We start from the raw sequence: 19230 nt of genomic DNA, 5'->3' as shown, positions 1-19230 counted from the left end.
ACTGAATTGACATTCAAATATTCTTAGATGCGCTGTTTTCAAACTTGCTGTGTACACGTCCTTCGCGTAACTATAGATGTACTAGATCGTTGTCAGCTGTGAAATGAATGCAATACTGCCTTTCATAAAACTCTAACTTAAGCCAATGTTGCTAGCTTCCCTTTCTGATAACAAGTGTTCACAATTGTTTTCCTGATATTCACTTTATATTGTTATACTACTCAAGAATACACTATCTTTGGAACAAGATGTTTAAATATTGTCTGGCTGCGAATAAACACAATATTTTTATTTGTTCGCTGTGCTCATTTCAGGCTGTTTAAACGTAGCAAACCTGTGCACGATATGGGTCTATTGCAACAATAGCCTACTAGGCAAATGCAGGGCAAACACATAATTACAAAAAATTGGGCAATAGATTTTCCCAGGTTATTCTTCAATTTGTCTAAATATATGGACTCTGTTGTTTATAGTCACGATGATACAACTAATATTTAAGGCATGTTCAATTGGTTGGTTCTTATTTTTATAGGGCATCAATACCAAGAATAAACATTTCGTATTAGACGCTAGCCATATATTAGGTGCAATAATAATACTAGTAATACATCAGACATAGGAATGTATAGCAGTACCTAATGAACGTTTCAAATTTTTTGTAATACTACAGAGTAAAGTGGTGCTAGCGAATATCCTCAAGGTCAGCATTTCACTGTACACAGAACATATTCTGGGGTGAATATTTATTATTCGAAGCTACCCTCACACTAAAATTATTTGCAATGTAATATTTAACTGGAGTAGTATAAACCGCTTCGACTTACGAGGTTTTAATGACCTGGATGTTCTTTGAAAGCAGAAAGTCACTTAGTAAATTAAGTAATAATGCATGAAAGCATTCAAACACATAATAAACCAACCGAACTTGAAACCCGCCCTTTTAAATACTTACTAACTATTGATAAGTTGAACAGATTTGTTCTGTGAAAAATATAGAAACAAGACGCGGAAAATAAAATTTGTTAGGTAATAATGCAAGAACATTCTGCAATGTGCAAGTCCCAAAAGCAGGAGGTAAAAAAGGAGCAGGTGTATGATAATCCACAAGGAAGCTGTACACTGTTTCAGTCGAGAAAGTTATAAGAGCAAAGACACGTAGTGATAAATTTCAAAAGATATTCCAACTTTTCAACTTTATTGTTTCTCTCCAGAGGAGAGGGGTAGGAAGAAAATAAAGCAGACTATTGTCACTTGACAGAGTTTCTCCTCCCACCAGCAACGAGTGAAACTATTTTACATACTAGTGACCCGCAGAACAAGGTTTACATAGGAGCAAAGCACACAACATTAAACAGAAGAAAACAATATCTGACATACATCACCAACATTTCTTGCAGGTCGGACGTCCCATCGAAAATAGGCACAAATAACACTAGAGAAACAATGACCGAATATACTTTCTCCTCAAACTCATCACATCCATGCCCAATCTATGTGTTTTGTTTATAACATTAGGCAACGAGTACCTCAAAATCTGGAGGCCGTAGCCGGTTCTGGAGCGAGGCGTTGACCATGCGTCAACACAACAGCCTGCACATGCAGGCACCCTCCGCTTAAAATTGGCGATCGATAGAAAAACAAGTGTATTTTGCCTTACAGACGTTTGATATGTTAGAAGAAGTTTATAATTATAATGATCTCTAATTGAAACTATATGAAGGTTTTAGAAAAGTTGTAATGTGTGAGCGTTGAACTCCGCATTGCGCAGAATTTGAATTATTCTTTTGTGGAGAACGTGAAAGTGATGCATATTTGTAACCGTTGTGCTACCACAAACAAGGAAGCAGTAATTATAGAAACAGTAAAAGAGGGGGTTATAAAGAAGGATTAAGACCGGAAGGAGTAATATGTCGCGGGATTTATAAATAATACCCACAAGTTTCCAAAATCTGCCAGCAATTCATTGTACTTCTTCGTCCCAGCTCATGTACACATTACAAATCACACCAAGAACCTTCCCATTTTGTACAAAGTCAATATTTCGTCCCCGGAGAGAGAGCCCTTGAGTAGGTGAAAGCACTGTATTTTTGTATCGAAAAAGTATTTCTTTCGTCTTATCTGCATTAATTACTAAATAGCTAGAGATTCTCCAGTCACTTATCTTCTGCAAAACGCTATTTGCCGCACTATAAACCCGGTGGACAACATTTCCCGAAAAGAATAAACTGGTGTCGTCTGCTTAGATCATAACATCTGCATTGTCGTCTATATTGACAATATCATTAATGCATAAGTTAAACAGAAGGGGTCCAAGGATGATCCCCTGTGGCACCCCTGACGTCAGTTTTTTTTAAGCTAGAGCGCTGACTATCAATTACGACACACTGGTGCCGATGTTAAAAAAAAAAGGCTCTGTATCATCGTTGAAGCTACCCTTCGCACCCCGTATGCATTTGATTTTTAAAGCAGTGCTTTACCCTATGTTCCTGTGTTCCGTATGCCATAATATTGAAAGGCTAGAACGTGTGGTATTGAAGTGCACGGGGCTTCGTCCTGCTCTCCGTGAAGGGGAAACGGATTCGGCGGGAGTACTAGGTTTCGCTGGCGATTATGAAAGAATGGAGGACTACGAGCATGATATTGAGGTTTCCAGATCGATGTAAAAACGGGGCGGAAAAGTGAGATAATAAACAAAATTGTTGGGGTAGGTGATTTAACAGGACGCAGAATTTATGTCAAGATTTAAAGCGAATGGGTGTAAATGTGTCTAGGCTAGGTGGCGCCAGATATCGCAAGATAGAAAAGTTATAATTAATATCATCAATCCTATAATTTAAACTCTGACGGAAGACCTACGCTTGCTGAAAGTGCTCTGGTCGTCTTCGCACTGCCTCTCAAGGGTCGCACTTTTCGGAGCAGCAGTGGGGGAGAGCGGGCGCTTCACTGTGGCGAGGTTTAAAGGCCGACGTAGACTTCCCACTTGCCACTTTCGCTCGCCTCCCCCTTTCCTATCTTCTCTCTACTTTCTACCTTCCCCACATTGGCTTCCACTGAAGCTTAGGAGAGGTGAGAGCTATGAAGATTTCAGTGAAAACCGAGCTGTAAGTTGGCTTTTCCTCCCCCCCCACACACACACATACACACTGACACACACACTTTTTATAATAATAATAATAGACTGTACGCCGTTTCGCGGCGACAGTCTCTGCGGATGGTACATTAAATAAATATTAACCCATCTTGCTCACCCATACACGAGCGAATTTCGACTTTCAAGAAAAAAAAACAAAACTGAATGAGGTTCTCTGAAGATAAGTGGCGGCCTGCGTAGGCTCAGCGCGCTCACCACCCAAAGAGACGCCGGAAACCAGAGAAGAGCGTTTGGATAGGAACAGAGAGACAAAGTGGTCTCGTTCTGCTACGGTCGAGAGCTGAGTGACAAAACGAGGTCCATCTCAATTTGATTGGTGTTATACCGGGTTTAGAACAAAAATCAAATAGTTTAAAATAATGATGTAATTCGCGAGATAAAATGGTATTTAGATCAGACCCCTTTCACCATGCCGATTTAGATTATATTTTTCCTACAAAAATGTCATCGAAATTTTTTTTACATCGTTTGTCTAGCATCGGGTACTTTCTATGCAATTTTTTTTTTATCTTTTTAATTTACGTCAAATATTTATCGAGCAAGAAAGATTTATACCAGGCTAAACCCGAAGAAAAACGAGTGCTTCTTTGTGAGAATGTTAAGCTTAATTTTTACCTTTCAATTTTCTTGTCAGTCACGTAACGTCCTATAGCGATTAAGTTAAAAATGTAAATAAAAAGCAAATAAAGACCTTCCAGTAAATAAGCTAGGTATCTACCTAGCTTTGATCTAGTACGGCGGGGAAAACATCAACAAATAATATTTCCAATAATTCTTGCTCCGTTTTTTTTTTCAGTCATTGGCCTGATTGATTAATTAATCTCTTATGTTTAAAATTACACGTAGAGCAATAAAAACGCTATTTTATTGCTACATTGAACTAAATCATAAAATTCCTGATCTAAATGAAATTAAAAAAAAATTCTGATCTCGTAGAACAAAAAGTCAGAATCCGAGATTACCTCCTCTGAAAGTGAATTTCACTCTGTAAAAATTTGAACAAAACATTATGAAAAAACAAATATTACAGAGCGGTAATAATTTTGTTAACTTCGCAATTTTTAAACAGTCCGAATATAGGTGTCGAAAGGAAACACAAAAAGCCGCAGAATATTTAATTAAGCACTTTTGTTTTAATTCAAAATTTGAAAATTGTCCCAACACTTTCGTCATCGTGCATGCCCGTCAAGTGTTGTCACCTGTGTGTGTACACAGCACGGCCGCTCGTTATATATAACGTACATAGAGATCACAATCGCCGCGCCAGCACTAATAAAGTTGACAGTTGGGGGTATTCATGGCGACTACGAGAACGACATTTTTGACGGAAAAACGTTATGCTCCATCTTTAGTACACCAGCTTTTTTCATTTAATCGACTGGCAATGCTACCGAGGGAAAGACTGAAATACTGTGCCACCAAACTTTTGCGCTTTTGATGAGTGAATGTTTTGCCGCCCTGACTGCGGTAAAAAACTAATCATTAAAACAATGTAGGCTGTAAACAGCCTTGTTCCCTCAGTTCTTTTTTTTTCTAGGAGCACAAAGTGCAAGCAAGTTGGCGGCCGTTGCTTAAAAATATGTTTCCTTCTGGGCCTACTATTTTTGTAGAGTTGAGGAGTCAAAATGTGCATTAACGTCGACCTGATTTACTCAAGTAAATTTTGTTCGGCAGCCCGATCTTCAGTTTTAAAAAAAGCTTTGATTAAAACGCAAATGAATGTCACAACAATTAATGTTGTGCCGGTAATCCCGCTGTGTACAGGCAGAACCAAAAATTCCGTTTTGTTTCTATGTGAGCGTACGGTACTTTAAAGCAAAAATATTTCGGTGCGAAGTGACCGGAACGGAATTTTCCAGCTTCGCCCGTGAGCCGTCGTTCAGGCCGCACCCTTCAGATCCATTCGGTCTCCCAGAATATATGCTGCCGTTCTTCCTTTCGTTTAGATGTTACTCGACCCCTTAAACGCGTTATCTGCAGAGCGTACTGCATAGAGTAGTAAATCAAACGAATAAACGAGAAGTCAGTTACGAAAATGCACGGAGTTCTGCAACGCCGTCCATGGTGTATCCTTGATTTCCTTTAAGATTACAAACGTCACTCCAGATGAGTAAATGTACACCTTAAAGCTGCCTCCATACCAAATATTGCTTCCCATCGCAGCTGACGCTAGAACCTGGCGGAGCCAACTGAGCAGCGCCAAATGTCTGTAGTCACCGCGCTCCTCGTCTTTGTGCGTTTGACATCGTGGAATAATCCGGCGAAGCGCAATGAATGCGCTGTGATCCTGCGCTTTCTTGTTCATGATTGGTCTAGCCCGTGATGGCAACACCCTAAAGAAACCAAGCGCCGTGACGTTGCACTTTTGGGGCGGATTGATTGGAACCATCGGATTGTAGCATAGAGCTTGGTCGGCTTTAGTGTAAAGTATGTCTCTACCCCCCCCCCCCCTCCCACCCCCCTCCCTCCTTCCTCCCAAAAAAGATTTTTTTTTTTTTACTTGCTAAGTGAAACTATGGATGGCCGAACGCTCATTCGCCGCCGAAAGGTAGCGCTAGAGGTCCGAACCAGACGCCAAAGTTTCCGCACGAACATATATGTCTTCATCCAAAGATACAAATTTCAACGTGAAAATAGGGCCCATTTTGCCTGTTTTGGGTTTCCGGCGCGAATTAAGGCTCCATGTAATCGAGAACTCTATCGGCCGACATTTTCCCAAAATAATTTTCAAAAAAACACTTGTTCCTATTAAATAAAGAAATGGTTATTGCGATCATAAGTGTGTTTCTTAAATTTGCAAACAAAATAAGTAAAAACCTTGCAGACTTTTGTCTTGCCGGAAGGGCGGGAGGGGGGGGGGGCGGCGAAGGGACACTAAGTATATAGTGTCGTCCCGCTAAGCGTTGCCAGTAGTGCAGATACCAGTCGGAAGCATGGGAGCGTCTTAATGTCTATCCTCCTCAAAACGTTAACATTTTAAGCTCATGTTCAGTGAGGAAACGCGCGGGCATGCGACCTATCTAAAGTTGCTTGTTCTTTTCTCTTTTTTTATTAGACCGCTTATTTCTTATACACGTCCCGAAGGAAAAATCCATCAATGTAACCCTGTTTGGCAGTCAATGTTTTCTAGTGGACCGCTGACTGTGCCTGACTGTACGTCAAGCATGTCTGATTGGCCAACAAGTTACTCTGACCGACAGTCAAACTCCAGTCAGATCCCGCTTGTCGGCTTTCTGATGGTTTCCTGGTGGCAGTCGGCCGCCGCGAAATGCCATCAGGATGTCTTGGTGGTGATTCTGACTGTACATCGATTGTCTTTGACTGTACGACAGAAAGCTTTGACGTGCAGACATGCGTACGGTCAAAGGACGTAAAGTTCGTTCGGATACCACTATTTCGTCAAATCTATGAATACGAAAAGTAATCTATGCACGAGAAAACGATTTTGGGACGTGAGCCCATAAAACCGCTGACGTTAGAGATATGACACGCAACCTACCGACAACCTTGATCAGAAGCCCGCCGAAGCGCCGAACACGACACCCCGCACTTCGCTTCGCCCATAGAGGCTTCGCCGAGCTTTCATGAACGATCGCTCTCGACTCGTTTTGTTTGCCCGCTCGCTTTAACCTGTCGATCCTGCCCGGGCTCTACAATGTCTTATGTTTTAGTAGAATTTCTACTCGACAAGACCCAGCCTGTTGTGAGTTCCGACGATGTAAGGGACTTTAGCGGTGTAGTTGAAGAGGACAGGGTGTACCAGGTCTACTGGGCCGGTGATGCGCGAACAAAAGGATCGTTCTACGACGCGAAAGTACTCTACATGGCAGGTGAGTAGAACTGAAGTACGGCGAGTGATGTACGAGTGCTTTGCATAACATGCTGACGACATAACTGCATTTGCAGCCAAAGCATTTCGTGTAAAACGAATAGTCAAATCGAATTCCTCTAACGGTTGCGTAGCATAGCGGTTAAGATGTCCGATTTGTACGCATGCGGTCGCGGGTTCGATGTGCGGTAGTGCTGCGTTTTTTTTTTTTGTTTTTTTTTTCTCGAACATTTTGTTTTATCGAGGCATTTGGCGATATTTATGAGTGCGTATAGCTTTACTCTTATATAAATGCTGCCCTTGTTGATGAAATTCCCTTGGCAGTAGCAGTCAGACGTCATCTGATAGACCATCAGATGACGTCTGATGGTTCATCACGTTCCACCAACGCTGCTGACTGGCAGTCAGTGTCCCAAATTACGTAGCTTGATGGAATTTTCAATAGGGGTATAATAATAAATCTAGAAAATTCCGTTAGAAAATAAATAATTTTGAATCATCCTCAAATGTACCGTTGATAAAGGGCAATGTGACAAATAAATATTCAATAAACAAGTCGCTTAACCATCGGGTCAAACGATTATTTCCTATCAGTAAAGCACAGGCATCAGTATTGCGAGCCTCTTGTTGCCGGCATAATCTAAGTACTCCATTTTAGTTAGAAACAGGACATAACTAAAATAACATTTTCCAAATTCCGGATTCCATCCTTTGTATTTTGGTACAGCGCAACAATCAACAAAATTCTAGATAAGAGCGCCAGTCCATATATATATATATATATATATATATATATATATATATATATATATATATATATATATATATATATAAATATATATATATATAGATATATATAATCTCAATGCGCCATGGACAGTATCACGTAGTTTATTCACCTTAATATCTATACACTCACTTCCCTATTACTTATCGAACTGAAAGAAGTGATGAGCACGTGCCCGGATTTTCCGACTATACTAGACCTTGTATTTTCCCAAGAGGTAATCGAAATGATACGTGTATCGGAGTTGTTGTGATATGAAGTAGGCGAATGCTGCATCCTCAGAAAGGTCCCCATTCTAAAGATAATGTACCCATGATCTATAGAGATATCCGACTGACTGTTTCTACTGGTCCTTAAGCGGTACGACTGCATGTATATATAAGGAAACAAAAGTCGTACATGATCAGTGCCATCTCCAACAATCCCGAGGTAAGTCGTTTCACAAGCAAGACTATTTTCTATTTAAAAGATTGAAGCTGCAACTGTTGATTTAAAAGTGCAGCATATGATTTTATTGACTTAAAAATCGAAACCTTTCCAGCTATGTTTTGAAATATGTAAATGAGTGCTCCAATTATTCTCCTCGAACGCTCAAAATAACAGCTGTATATATATATATATATATATATATATGTTAAGATGGTATCAAGTAGACAGAGCGAGATGTCGGACCTTCTTCGATTTTGAGCTCACCCTCCCTTTTTATTTGATATACCTGGAACACTGTATTTTGTAAAGATAATAGATTGATGGGCTTCACCCACAACAGGTGAAACTGAAGCGCGCATTCCTACTAGTATCTGCCTTTGCGTAAACACCGATTTTATCTTAAGAATCACCGCCTTTTGCTCATAAGAACCCACTTTTTTCTCGCAGCGGCATCAAAATGAGGTTCTCTACCCCACTCCTGTTACTTGCCTTTTCAGCTTTGGCATGTGAGTAATAATGCTAACACTCAACTTTTTAATCCTTTTTCGCAGTGATCACAAAGCACACCTCACAGAACGCTTCTTAACAATGGTTTCTAACAAAATCAAATAAAGTATTTGCTTTACCGCGCCCTAGGATTTACAAACATTATTTAAAATCATCTTCGCAGATACGGGAACTACAGCTCTCTCTCTCATGTAATCAGCTTTTGCTGCTCTACGAGATTTGTGCTATTATCAACGCCTGTTTCTTATATAACAACATGTCGATCTACCTACACTCATTTTCTTCTGTAAACTACTATCTTGTAGTTTAAATATTTATGTTTAATAAAATTCTTTGCGGTAGACCTGTTGTCATTGAATATTCGTTACCAGAAGAAATAATAAATGCATTACTAAAATAATCTAAACTTATTCGTTTGTTTTCCTTTCTTCATTTAACTTAATATGGTTCTGATTCCGGTTACTACACTAACCAACAACCTTTCAAGAACTCCGCATATCAGCATAAGTGTGCATCTTTAGTTTGTAGTGTGATATAGTATTAAAGCTGTTGAAACTAGCTGCACGCTTAATGCTGGCGAACTTTTTACTTAGTACAATATTTCACGTTTTTGCTTTCCGTCTTAATTTTAATTTACATGCTTACCGTTTTATTTAAAACTAATAGGCGCATTGTCTGAAAAACCTTGCCAAATCCTCTGATTAGAAATAAAATAATGTCGTCGAAGTGCCAACATAACAATCAATAAGATTATTACATTTCGTTTCTTCTTTTTGTTGTTGCAGATGCTGCCTCTGTGTAAGTACGGCGAAATTATATATCAGAACGTCCTACGAACAATTCGAAAGTGCAACTATATTAAATTTGGCAAAAGGTGGAATTCAATATGATTATATTCCTTTTTCAGCGAAAAGGTAAAAGAAATCGACAAGAATTCTGTCACTGAAGAAGGTAAGATACCACATCTGCTTTTTCCGAAATGAAGCGTTGGGCAGAGTTCTATATTTCTACCTTGTGTTTTAATCAATTGTATATTAAGATAACATTTAAAGTGGTGGTAGTTGTTTTACACTATTTAGGAGTAAATAATCTATGTGCTATAAAAGAAGCACCAGGTATTTATAACCATTATACAATTGTAGCTAATATTAACGCACATATTTTATACTTATGTGAATACGTTAGTGAGCGGCACAAATGCCAGTCGGTATAAGTACGAAGCACTGAACAAGTCATTTATCAAATAACTGACTCAGGCAAGGATATCTGTGAGTGTAAGCATTCGGGATAATTGCCGAAGGTAAGCTGTTTGGTCACGCGCAATTACTCCAATCAACATTTATTTATTTTTTTCAACAAGACACACATTTACAGTTTCCTAATCCCACATCTGTTTAAATGGTATATAAAACATCTCGTACATGTGAGCAAAATAACTTCGCCGTTATGACTTGGACAGACGCGATCTAATGCTAGTTTCGGCAACGTGCTTCATATCAGTTTTAAGAGTAAAATGATCCGTCTCATTTGTTGAACGATACGCACATTGTCGTTACCAATTTTATTAAAAAGACTGGCATATTTAAAGAAAAAATAATCGTGTTTGGATCCTCATGTTCATTCATTCTTATTTGTACAGCATTGAAGACTGCTTCGCACATTTGCGGAGCCAGAATAAAATACTAAGAAAATTATTATATTTACTGTACGCCTACCAAAACATATCGAGACCGCATCTTCTTGCCTAGTGATTTTCAATGTGTGTAAGTCCATTTCCATTCCTTCTACCTACGTTATGAAACCTAAGGAGGGGGTCCTTAGGTTTCATAACGTAGGTAGAAGGAATGGAAATGGACTTACACACATTGAAAGTCAATTACCATGCTTGTTCATTTATATCTAGGAGCATGGGAACAGCCTGGTTTGACAAAGGATAAAAACAAGTGCACAGTCACAGCGCAGTGTCTGTTCGCTTCTTGTATCTTGTCCTTTGCCAAATTGTGATATTCCCACCTTGTATGATGTTAAACAAGCACGCCCAGTTTTCTGCCTTGTTGAATTTTATTTAGCTTGATTTTAGTACTATAACCACTAGCTGAAAACAAATATTAGAACAAATATGTATTCCGTTTAGAGCAGCTTATATGGAATATGCTTTTAAGGTACTTATTAGAAGTAAAATTTTATTTCAACGCTTGTTTTTAGATGATGAATATGGGTGGAGAGTAAAAGTTGGAAGAACGCTTGAGAAAGTAGGAAGATGGCTACAAGGAAAATACTCGGCTGTCACTGAGGAAGAAGAGAAGGAGTTTGCGTTGCTGAATGCTGAGCTGAAAGAATTGGATGCCGGCGTGGCCGAGGAAGTTGCCCAAGAAACAGGAAGTTTTGATGAATACGACGACGAAGCAGCTGCTTACGGCTGGGCGAAGTGGAGGAACAAGATTACCGGTGCAGCCAAGAAGGTCGCCAAGGCTGTTATAATCAACAAGGTTGCTGGCATTGTCGCTGGTGGACTTGGCTAATAACAATTGACACAGTAATCGAACGCAGCCCTCGAGTATAGATTTTTGCAACAAAATAAATGAGTATAAAATATTGCGTCACTTTTTGTTGTGATATTAATTTGATGCAGTGTTATTTCAAAAGAAATTTTACACGTCGCCTCTGCAAACCAGCTGGGCGGATATTTCGAACAATTCCTGAATTCTAAACTACATTTCTAGCGTAACGGATTTCAGAGATGCTCTGATGTGAGCTAATTTTTATTTATATTATATTATGTTTAACTCTAAGATATAAAATATCTAGGTTTTTATTTGGTTATTAGATTATCTATGAGTATACAGTTGTTAAGTTTTCTTTATTTGTAAACTGCTGGTGTGAGTATAGCTCACAGATTAGACGAATCAATAGAGTTCAATTGAGTTACAAAAAAGTTATTTCTGGATAAATTGATTTAGTAAAAAAGAAAAAAGTTCTCCCAACATTTTTTTTTTCACAAGGCTTATTTTTAGTGAAAGTGAGTCAAGCTAGTCGCAACCTGTCACACATTTAGAAATATTTCATAGAAAATAATAAAAAAATAAAATTAAAAAAATCCATTTTTGATCACAAAAAGTCTGGTAGGAACCCCTGCTGTGACCTATCGGCTGGAACACACGATGCGCGCAGAGCCGCGCAATTTGGCTGTGTTACTTTTGCATCTATGAAGTTGCAGTTTATTTAATATTAAAAAATTCAGTATGATGCTTTTCGCTACCTTTTTGTAGTTAATATAGAACCTGCAAGACACTTTCGGTGAACTCATTTTTTAAAAAGTTCAATCTCTCTGCTAATTTTTATATGCAGCTGGAATCACAACGTAAACACCGGGACAACAGCAATGCCCCCCCCCCCCCCTCCCTTTTTTTGTGATATTATGGTAATACCCCAAACTGGAAAAATGTTAATTAAAAGAAACCCGTTGTTGTCTTACAAATGCTCCGTATGCGACCAAAAAAAAAGGAAGAATGGTGGTATGCTGCTTCTCAGGTCCTGGTACCACATTGAGCAAAAAATATTGTAAAAACAGGGGGTTGAAAGGGGTAAAAATTAAAAAAAAAGTTTGTACTGCCGGGATGTACATTGGAAAATAGAAATATCTACTTCCATCAAACAGTCCTTTGTGCATAATAGGAAAATCCATGGTTTATTCAACAAAAGTGCTGAGAAGGTGACGGTTGGGTATTTTGTGACAAGCTAAAAGAAAGAAGGTTTTCTCCATTAAGATATTGCGAGTCTTTTGCTCGCTAGTCATATATGTGCATAAAGATAACACGTTAATCTATGGCAACACCAAGCGTTCGTGACGCAGATAATGAAACTTTATCGGGGGAAGTCCGGACGCCTGTTTCTTTTCTCCAGCATAAACGACTGTGCATAAATATGAGACGTCCTGTTTCAAGCAAACCACTTTTGTGCAGGAAATATTCCAGGTGAGTGCTGCATTGAGCGGTTGTGCTAAATATCTAACCTAAACCAACAGTTTTATTAAAAGTATTATTATTGACTTAGTGGCCAGAACACACTGTAATATGTTTCGCCGCTTTATTGATATATTAAAATTTGTATGCCTTCACCTAAACAAGCTCATAATATTGGCGCAGTTATGCTGTTTCGTTATACAGTAAAGAAAATGCTTTAAAATCTTAAAAATGTTACATCCTTATAGCAACACGCAACATGGAGGAGAAGCAAAACATGACTGAAGAAACTCAGAACTCGATGATAGGAATTTTCAATTTCAGGAGTAAATACGGTTGCTTTTATTGGTTCTTTATATTGTTTTGAACCTGTCCCTAATTTTTTAAAAGAAAGCCTCAAAATATAATAAAAAAATTAAAATATTGACACCCTTAAAAGTTTGAATGTTTTACTTCATTCCTATTAGTTGTTTGTAGAAGTATCTTACGTTCGCTCATATTTTATTCTTCACTGATGCAGTCCCGCCAAGATGAAGCTGTCTCTCCCACTGTTGCTGCAAGCTCTTTCGGTACTGGCAAGTGAGTGGTTTGTTTTCAGGCAACTTTAATTAAACGTTTTCATTTTGTCTTTCATTCGTCTCTTCGTGAAAGTGTAATATACTAATATTATTGGAGAACGCTAGACTAGGTTAATCACAGGATCCCTGAAATATGAATTTAGTGGTACTTTGAAGGCCTGTAATTTAATAATCCCTCTGCTCGTTCACAGCGCGTATGAACGTAAAGGACACGACGCGATGAAGTGTGTGCTTTGAAAAATAAAGTACGATGTAATACAGTGTTCAAATGTACTTTATGATTTCTAGAAGACAAGCCGTGTACACTATGTGGCACATCAAGGGCTTGTAGGTTATTTTCACAGATATATTAATTTGATACCTTACGCATAACGTCAGCGCAAAATTCCGTTCTTAATTTTTGACAAATGCAAATCAAACTTAAAGCGTTATAGACTAATTGTATATTTGACACCAAATCTAATTAAACTCTCGAGAGCTATTACATTTGGAAACACTAAAAAAATGCTTAAAATCAAAAATTAAACTAAGTTTACGTCCTCCGGTTTTCAAAATTTTATTTCTTATTTTTTTAATGCATGACATATGTTTTATTTTCAACTCCCACAAAGCAACACTTCCGTTTACATATGCGATATACATATGGAGAGTATGTGTCGCTTACAATATCTTATTCTTCTTTTTTTATGTCGAACAGTTGGTGCCATATTGTAAGTCCAATCGTTTTATGTATTGATCACGTAACGTTGTTTTGATATCGAAATTAACCTTGCTGTTCTGACATACATTTTCTATTTATGTTACAGCGAAAAAGTTGAAGATCGTGACACAAACCGTGTAACTGAAGAAGGTGCGTAAACGGTCGAATGCTTTCGCAACAAGGTCGTGATACATGCACAATTGTCTCAGGATAAAGCGCAACTGAAATATATTTAAACAAGCAGTGAAAGCTACACTACTGAGGGTTTTGCAGGTGAGTTTTACGGAAACGGGACGGTATTGGCGCTAACTGTAAAAGTCAGTCGGGAAATTAACTAAACTATGGTTACTAACGCATACTTTTTGTAAAAACAAGCCCAGGGTTCTCATTAAAAACGTGCTGAGCGTCGTCGCAAACCACTAAATCAGTTGATATTAGAAAGACTTGGAACATGTGGAAAGCACGGTGGAGCGATAATGTTACCACTCCTGGAGCAGGTGCGAGTTTACCAGAGCGATAACACTCCCGTACGGTTTTTCCGTCTTATCATTGCCCCAACCTTGTTCCCCTTGCAGGAATGGTAACTTTATCACACTACTAAGATTCTCACACGCACAAGTCTATTTAAATGTACTCAATTAGTGATTCTCGATGACGCACAGGAAATACGTAATTGCCAGTATATGGTTGATTTTCACTAACTAAAACGTTAAATTAAAAAAAATGGTTTTCGCTCTCGAATTTTGGTGACAGTTAGCCCTGTATATTGCGTCCCACTGATTGTGAAACTGAGCTGCAAAATCGCATTATTGTAGCTTTCCCTTTTTGCACAAGTTTGCTAAGCTTTAAAAAATCATTCTTATAGATTCTTGAATATTTTATTATTTATTCTGTTTGCGCAAGTGACTTATACCGCCGGGGTACAGTATAGGGCTTAATTGTAACAGTCAGTCGGCTAATTAACTAAAATATTGTAATTTACACTTTATTATAAAAAGAAAACGCATGGTTTATTCAGAACCTTGCTCAGTATCATCTAAAATTAATAAATCAATCGATATTGGAAAGACTTGGAGCACGTGGAAAGCACGGTGGAGTACTTCTATTATCACCCGTGAAGCAGGAGCAAGGCTACTGGTGCGATAACACGCCCTCGCGGTTTTTCCTTCTCTTATCACAACTCCAGCCACGTGCCCTTGCCCGAATGGTAAATTTATCACACTACTGCGCTTCTCGCGTGCTCAGTCTATTCGAATATACTTATTTAGTGAATCTCGATGACGCTCAGGACATTAATAATTTGCAGACTATGACTGATTTTGAATAATTAAAAAGTTAATTCATAAACTTTAGTTTATAATAAAAATTATCTTGACGATTAGTCCTGCGTATTATGTCCCTCTGACCGTAAAACTCACCTGAACAAACCGCATTATGGTAGCTTTTACTTTTCTAAACATGTCTGTCATCTTAAAAAGGAAACATTCGGTATATACGCAATTCTTTTTATTCGTTTTACCTTCGAGTGCTAGAATGATTTATTAAAGTTATGACTCGATCAAGGTGTTATTATTTACTTTAATGTATCTAAAAATGTGCGGTACCCAACTTGTTTTATATCTAAATTTAAACAAAATGATCTGAGATTGTGGAGCTAGGACTATTACGGTATATTTACAAGGCAAAGTGTATCGTTCACTCGAAAAGGGCTGTAGTAATATAAATTAAATTGTTCATATTTGTAAGGAGCATAATGCTACAATATTAACTTTATACGAAACTAATCAACAACATACCCTTTTGTTATTCTCCTTGTTTATTATTTATTTATTTAATATAAAATATTATCTAGCCCAATCGTGTGTGGAAGTCGCGAACAAGATTGCTTGTGTGCTTGTGTCATTATTGCATTTCTTACAATTTTGAAACTTACAATCGAGCCAACTTTGAATACTATATAAATAATTCAACAGTAGGCAAAAAAAAGAAAGAAGTGCAAATTGTTTAGCTATCTGCTGAAAAATGTTTTGGTTCCGTATATTATATGTATTATAGATATTGTAAGGGGCGGTGACAAAAAAAAAAAAAACAAGAAAAAAACGGGAAGAAATAAATGTTTAATACATTTATTTGTGTACAAACTATAATAACAGAGCGTCGCGGGCGTCGAACCCGGTGAATCCGCAGGATCGAGCGCTGGGGGCGAGACTGGCTCCGGCATGCCACGGGGAGCTGCTTTCGTTCACGTGTGGGCTTCTGGAAGATTTGGTCTAGAACGTTCCACTCGTAGAACATTCGTAACTGGATCGGACGAGAAGGTTCTCAAACTTACGAGAACGTCACGTAGAAAGAATTAGAACTGAGACCCTTCGCGCAAGAGTCAAGCACGCTAACTGCTCGGCTACGCACGCGCTTGCTCGGCAACGCGCGTGGCAATATCATAGGTATTAATATTAATATTACAGGAATTATATCACGGTAAATAAAAAGTCAAAAAGTCAAATTTGGGGGTTTTACGTGCCAAACCTACGACGGGCATCTGGCACGCCCCAGCGGAGGACTGAGGATTAATTTCGACCACCTGGGGATCTTTTGACATGCAACCGAGAGCTCGGTTACACGGCGCCTTCTCCGCAATAAGCCTTTGTCATATTGTGGGCACCTCAGTCGGGATTCGAAACCGCCGGATCCGTAGGCCGGCGCTCTCGCCTTGGAGCCACCGACATCACGGTAAATAGCATGATTGCTGGCATAGTTGTGAACGGCTAACGAGGCATACGATTTTATAATCTGTTGTAAATATAAACCTAAAATGGTTATGTTTAAGGCAGGAGTTTGAGATATAAATTCATGTATAATTGATTCGAAAACAGCAAATCTTAATCGAGAATCGACTTTCTACGTCCTTAGACGCTTTCGTGTCCTTTGCAAGTCGAGATCAGTGATACGACCGAAAATACTGTTTTCTGCTTTACGTAGCGATTTGTTCAATACAAGAATTTCGCGTGTTGCAGCAATAATTTTTAGACTCGCTCATTGCCCTGAATTTAAATAAAGGTCTTGCGGCGGAATATTAAGCAGTCACAAGTGTTGTGTTGTAGCCCTTGGCAGCTTATAAAAATGCAGAGCATGGCGAGTTCAGAACATTTGAATTTATGTTCAGCTGCCAGAGATTTCCGGAACAGCCGGTGAGAAGGCCGTAGGACAAATTACGAAGCAAGTAGCGTAAACATAATAATACTAATATGTAATACTAAAAAAACTCTTCTTCTTAAGCTGTTGGTGATTATCGTGCACAGTCATGCTTTATCAAGAAGCGAATATAAACCGTACTATTTGCGATCGTGCTCCTCCTTGACGTGCAGGTGACGAAGACCTCTGGAAGCAGGACGTGGGCAGAGACCTCGAGAAAGTCGGCCAGTGGCTACAGGGAAGATATGCAGCCAAGACGGAAGAAGAGCGCGAAGAGCTCGAAACGCTGAATGCTCGTCTGAAGGAACTGGCGGCAGACGTTGCCGAAGAAGTCTACGGAGAGGACAGGCACGAAGGCGACGGAGAAGCTGCCGCTTATGGATGGGGCAAATGGAGGAGGAGGATCACCGGAGCTTTCAAGAAGGTCGCTCAGGCCGTCGTGGTCTACAAAGTCGCCGGTGCCGTCGGCGGTGCCATCGGCTAACTTTAAGATGGAGGGACGGCAAGCATTTTTGCTTCCCTAAAAGATTTGACGGCGTCAAAAATAAATTGATTCGATGCAAACACTGACTCATGGGTATTTTGCGGGTAGTGAGGCGGCATTTTAATTATTTCTCCAGTGAATAACAAGGCTACTGTTGCTAATAACTTAAGAAATGCAGGAAGTGGCTTAATCTGCTTGCGCGTTTAGCCTTGTGATTCGCTCCTCAGCGTTCTTATTTGCAAATACGGCTGCACCATTAGCTACAGTGTGATAGCAAGATGTTTCAAAAACGCCATGCCTTGAGTTTCTTAAAATATCAGTGACTATAAAAAAAAGAACAAAAAAAAAATAAACTTCCCAACTTTGGTGATTGCATTTTAAGTAAAGTTTCGGAAATAGAAAGAGTTAAGTGACTTGAAAGATTATAAATTGCGCCGCATTGCGTACGAATTGTGGAGACGAGGTCTCTTCTTGCGATTGTTTTATAGTTGTACTCATACCATAAACTGAAAACGAGTCTCACCAATGCAACTTCGCAAGTTTAGACATTTTCCTTTTTTTTACAGATTTCTAGACGGGCATTTATTAAGCAGGTAACGAGCATAATTTGAAAAGAAAATTTAAAATTAACTTCTGGAGTTTTCACGCTTATACAAGCACCGAAAGAATCTGATATAAAACCTTATCGACTTACGAGAGTAAATTAAACACATTTTGTGTAGATTTAAAGATGCAAAAACTAGGCATTTGAAAGGCATGTGTTTTTTTCAGCTTAGGCACCGCAGGATTTTCCCTACATCATGCAGCAGAGTTATACTTATCACGTGGACCCGAGGTAATAGAGGCATACGCAGCTAGACACGCGACTTTATATCAAAGATAACAAATCAATTACGTGGAAACTTATCAAGCTGTTTTTTTCCGCACTAACAATTATGTATAAAATGAAAGGCAATGCGGGCAATGAGCACTTTTTCTAAGACTGACTCTACGTAAGTCTCTTAGAACCGCCATCTTTGTCACTATATTATTAATATGGTGTCTGTTTTAATATTTTTATTTACACTTCTTTGAGTTTAAAATGTAAGCAAGTAAAACCCCCCATAACAATACTGCATTATAAGCCTGCTGCAAAGGTATTCCGTAAAAACTATGTACTTTGGACGATATCTCAAGAATGATTTTGAGTTTCCTATACAGTCATGATTGCTTCGAAGGAGACGATGTTGAGCTATAAAAAAAGAGAATAGCATGTTTTTATTATTATGAACATTCAATGTCTGATTTGAACGAAATACGAGAGAATATAATGATATTTGCTATAGTGAAGAAGTAAGGAACCACAACTCAATATTTCGGTCTTATTTTTATTCACTTAAACTCGATCTAAAGCGCAAATTTTCTCAACAGTGCAGCATTATGAAAATGAAGCTATATCTTTTGCTGGGCCTGGCTTTGGCAGCGAATGCATGTGAGTAATAGATTTTTATATAATTGCAGACCCATTGCTTCATTTGTAGTAATTTGCACAATCAGCAATTCATGCCCTGAATGCGGTATGCTCAAGTGAGCAAGAGAGCATCGACATACATGTTGTATGATAACGAGTTC

At 38.7% G+C, this 19230-nt stretch overlaps 3 protein-coding genes across 3 annotated transcripts in view; 2 read left to right on the top strand and 1 right to left on the bottom strand.

The window, feature by feature from the left end:
* Nucleotides 1-19230, bottom strand: part of LOC115328019 — a 58794-nt gene that overhangs the window by 7370 nt on the left and 32194 nt on the right. The gene's annotated exons all lie outside the window — the stretch shown is intronic.
* Nucleotides 8138-11301, top strand: LOC115327949. Its single transcript, XM_040222531.1, has 5 exons — nt 8138-8196; nt 8644-8702; nt 9489-9501; nt 9611-9654; nt 10909-11301. Exons 2-5 carry the CDS (start codon nt 8654-8656, stop codon nt 11223-11225), a joined length of 423 nt encoding a protein of 140 aa, XP_040078465.1. The 5' UTR covers nt 8138-8196; nt 8644-8653; the 3' UTR covers nt 11226-11301.
* LOC115327962 lies at nt 13192-17699 on the top strand. The gene is made up of 4 exons (XM_029989035.2): nt 13192-13244; nt 13941-13953; nt 14050-14093; nt 17309-17699. Exons 1-4 carry the CDS (start codon nt 13196-13198, stop codon nt 17617-17619), a joined length of 417 nt encoding a protein of 138 aa, XP_029844895.2. The 5' UTR covers nt 13192-13195; the 3' UTR covers nt 17620-17699.

Source organism: Ixodes scapularis, unplaced genomic scaffold, assembly GCF_016920785.2.
Source record: "Ixodes scapularis isolate PalLabHiFi unplaced genomic scaffold, ASM1692078v2 PGA_scaffold5__190_contigs__length_132052651, whole genome shotgun sequence".
Classification (NCBI taxonomy): domain Eukaryota; kingdom Metazoa; phylum Arthropoda; class Arachnida; order Ixodida; family Ixodidae; genus Ixodes; species Ixodes scapularis.
Note: the sequence above shows the minus strand (reverse complement) of the source record. Positions and strands in the feature narration are given on the sequence as shown.

What these genes read in the sequence shown, in the direction of transcription:
- LOC115327962 (XM_029989035.2), top strand. Translation starts at nt 13,196, where the DNA reads ATGAAGCTGTCTCTCCCACTGTTGCTGCAAGCTCTTTCGGTACTGGCA. An exon ending in AAACCGTGTAACTGAAGAAG is followed by an intron (nt 14,094 to 17,308) that starts GTGCGTAAACGG and finishes CTTGACGTGCAG; the next exon opens with GTGACGAAGACCTCTGGAAG.
- LOC115327949 (XM_040222531.1), top strand. Translation starts at nt 8,654, where the DNA reads ATGAGGTTCTCTACCCCACTCCTGTTACTTGCCTTTTCAGCTTTGGCA. An exon ending in GAATTCTGTCACTGAAGAAG is followed by an intron (nt 9,655 to 10,908) that starts GTAAGATACCAC and finishes GCTTGTTTTTAG; the next exon opens with ATGATGAATATGGGTGGAGA.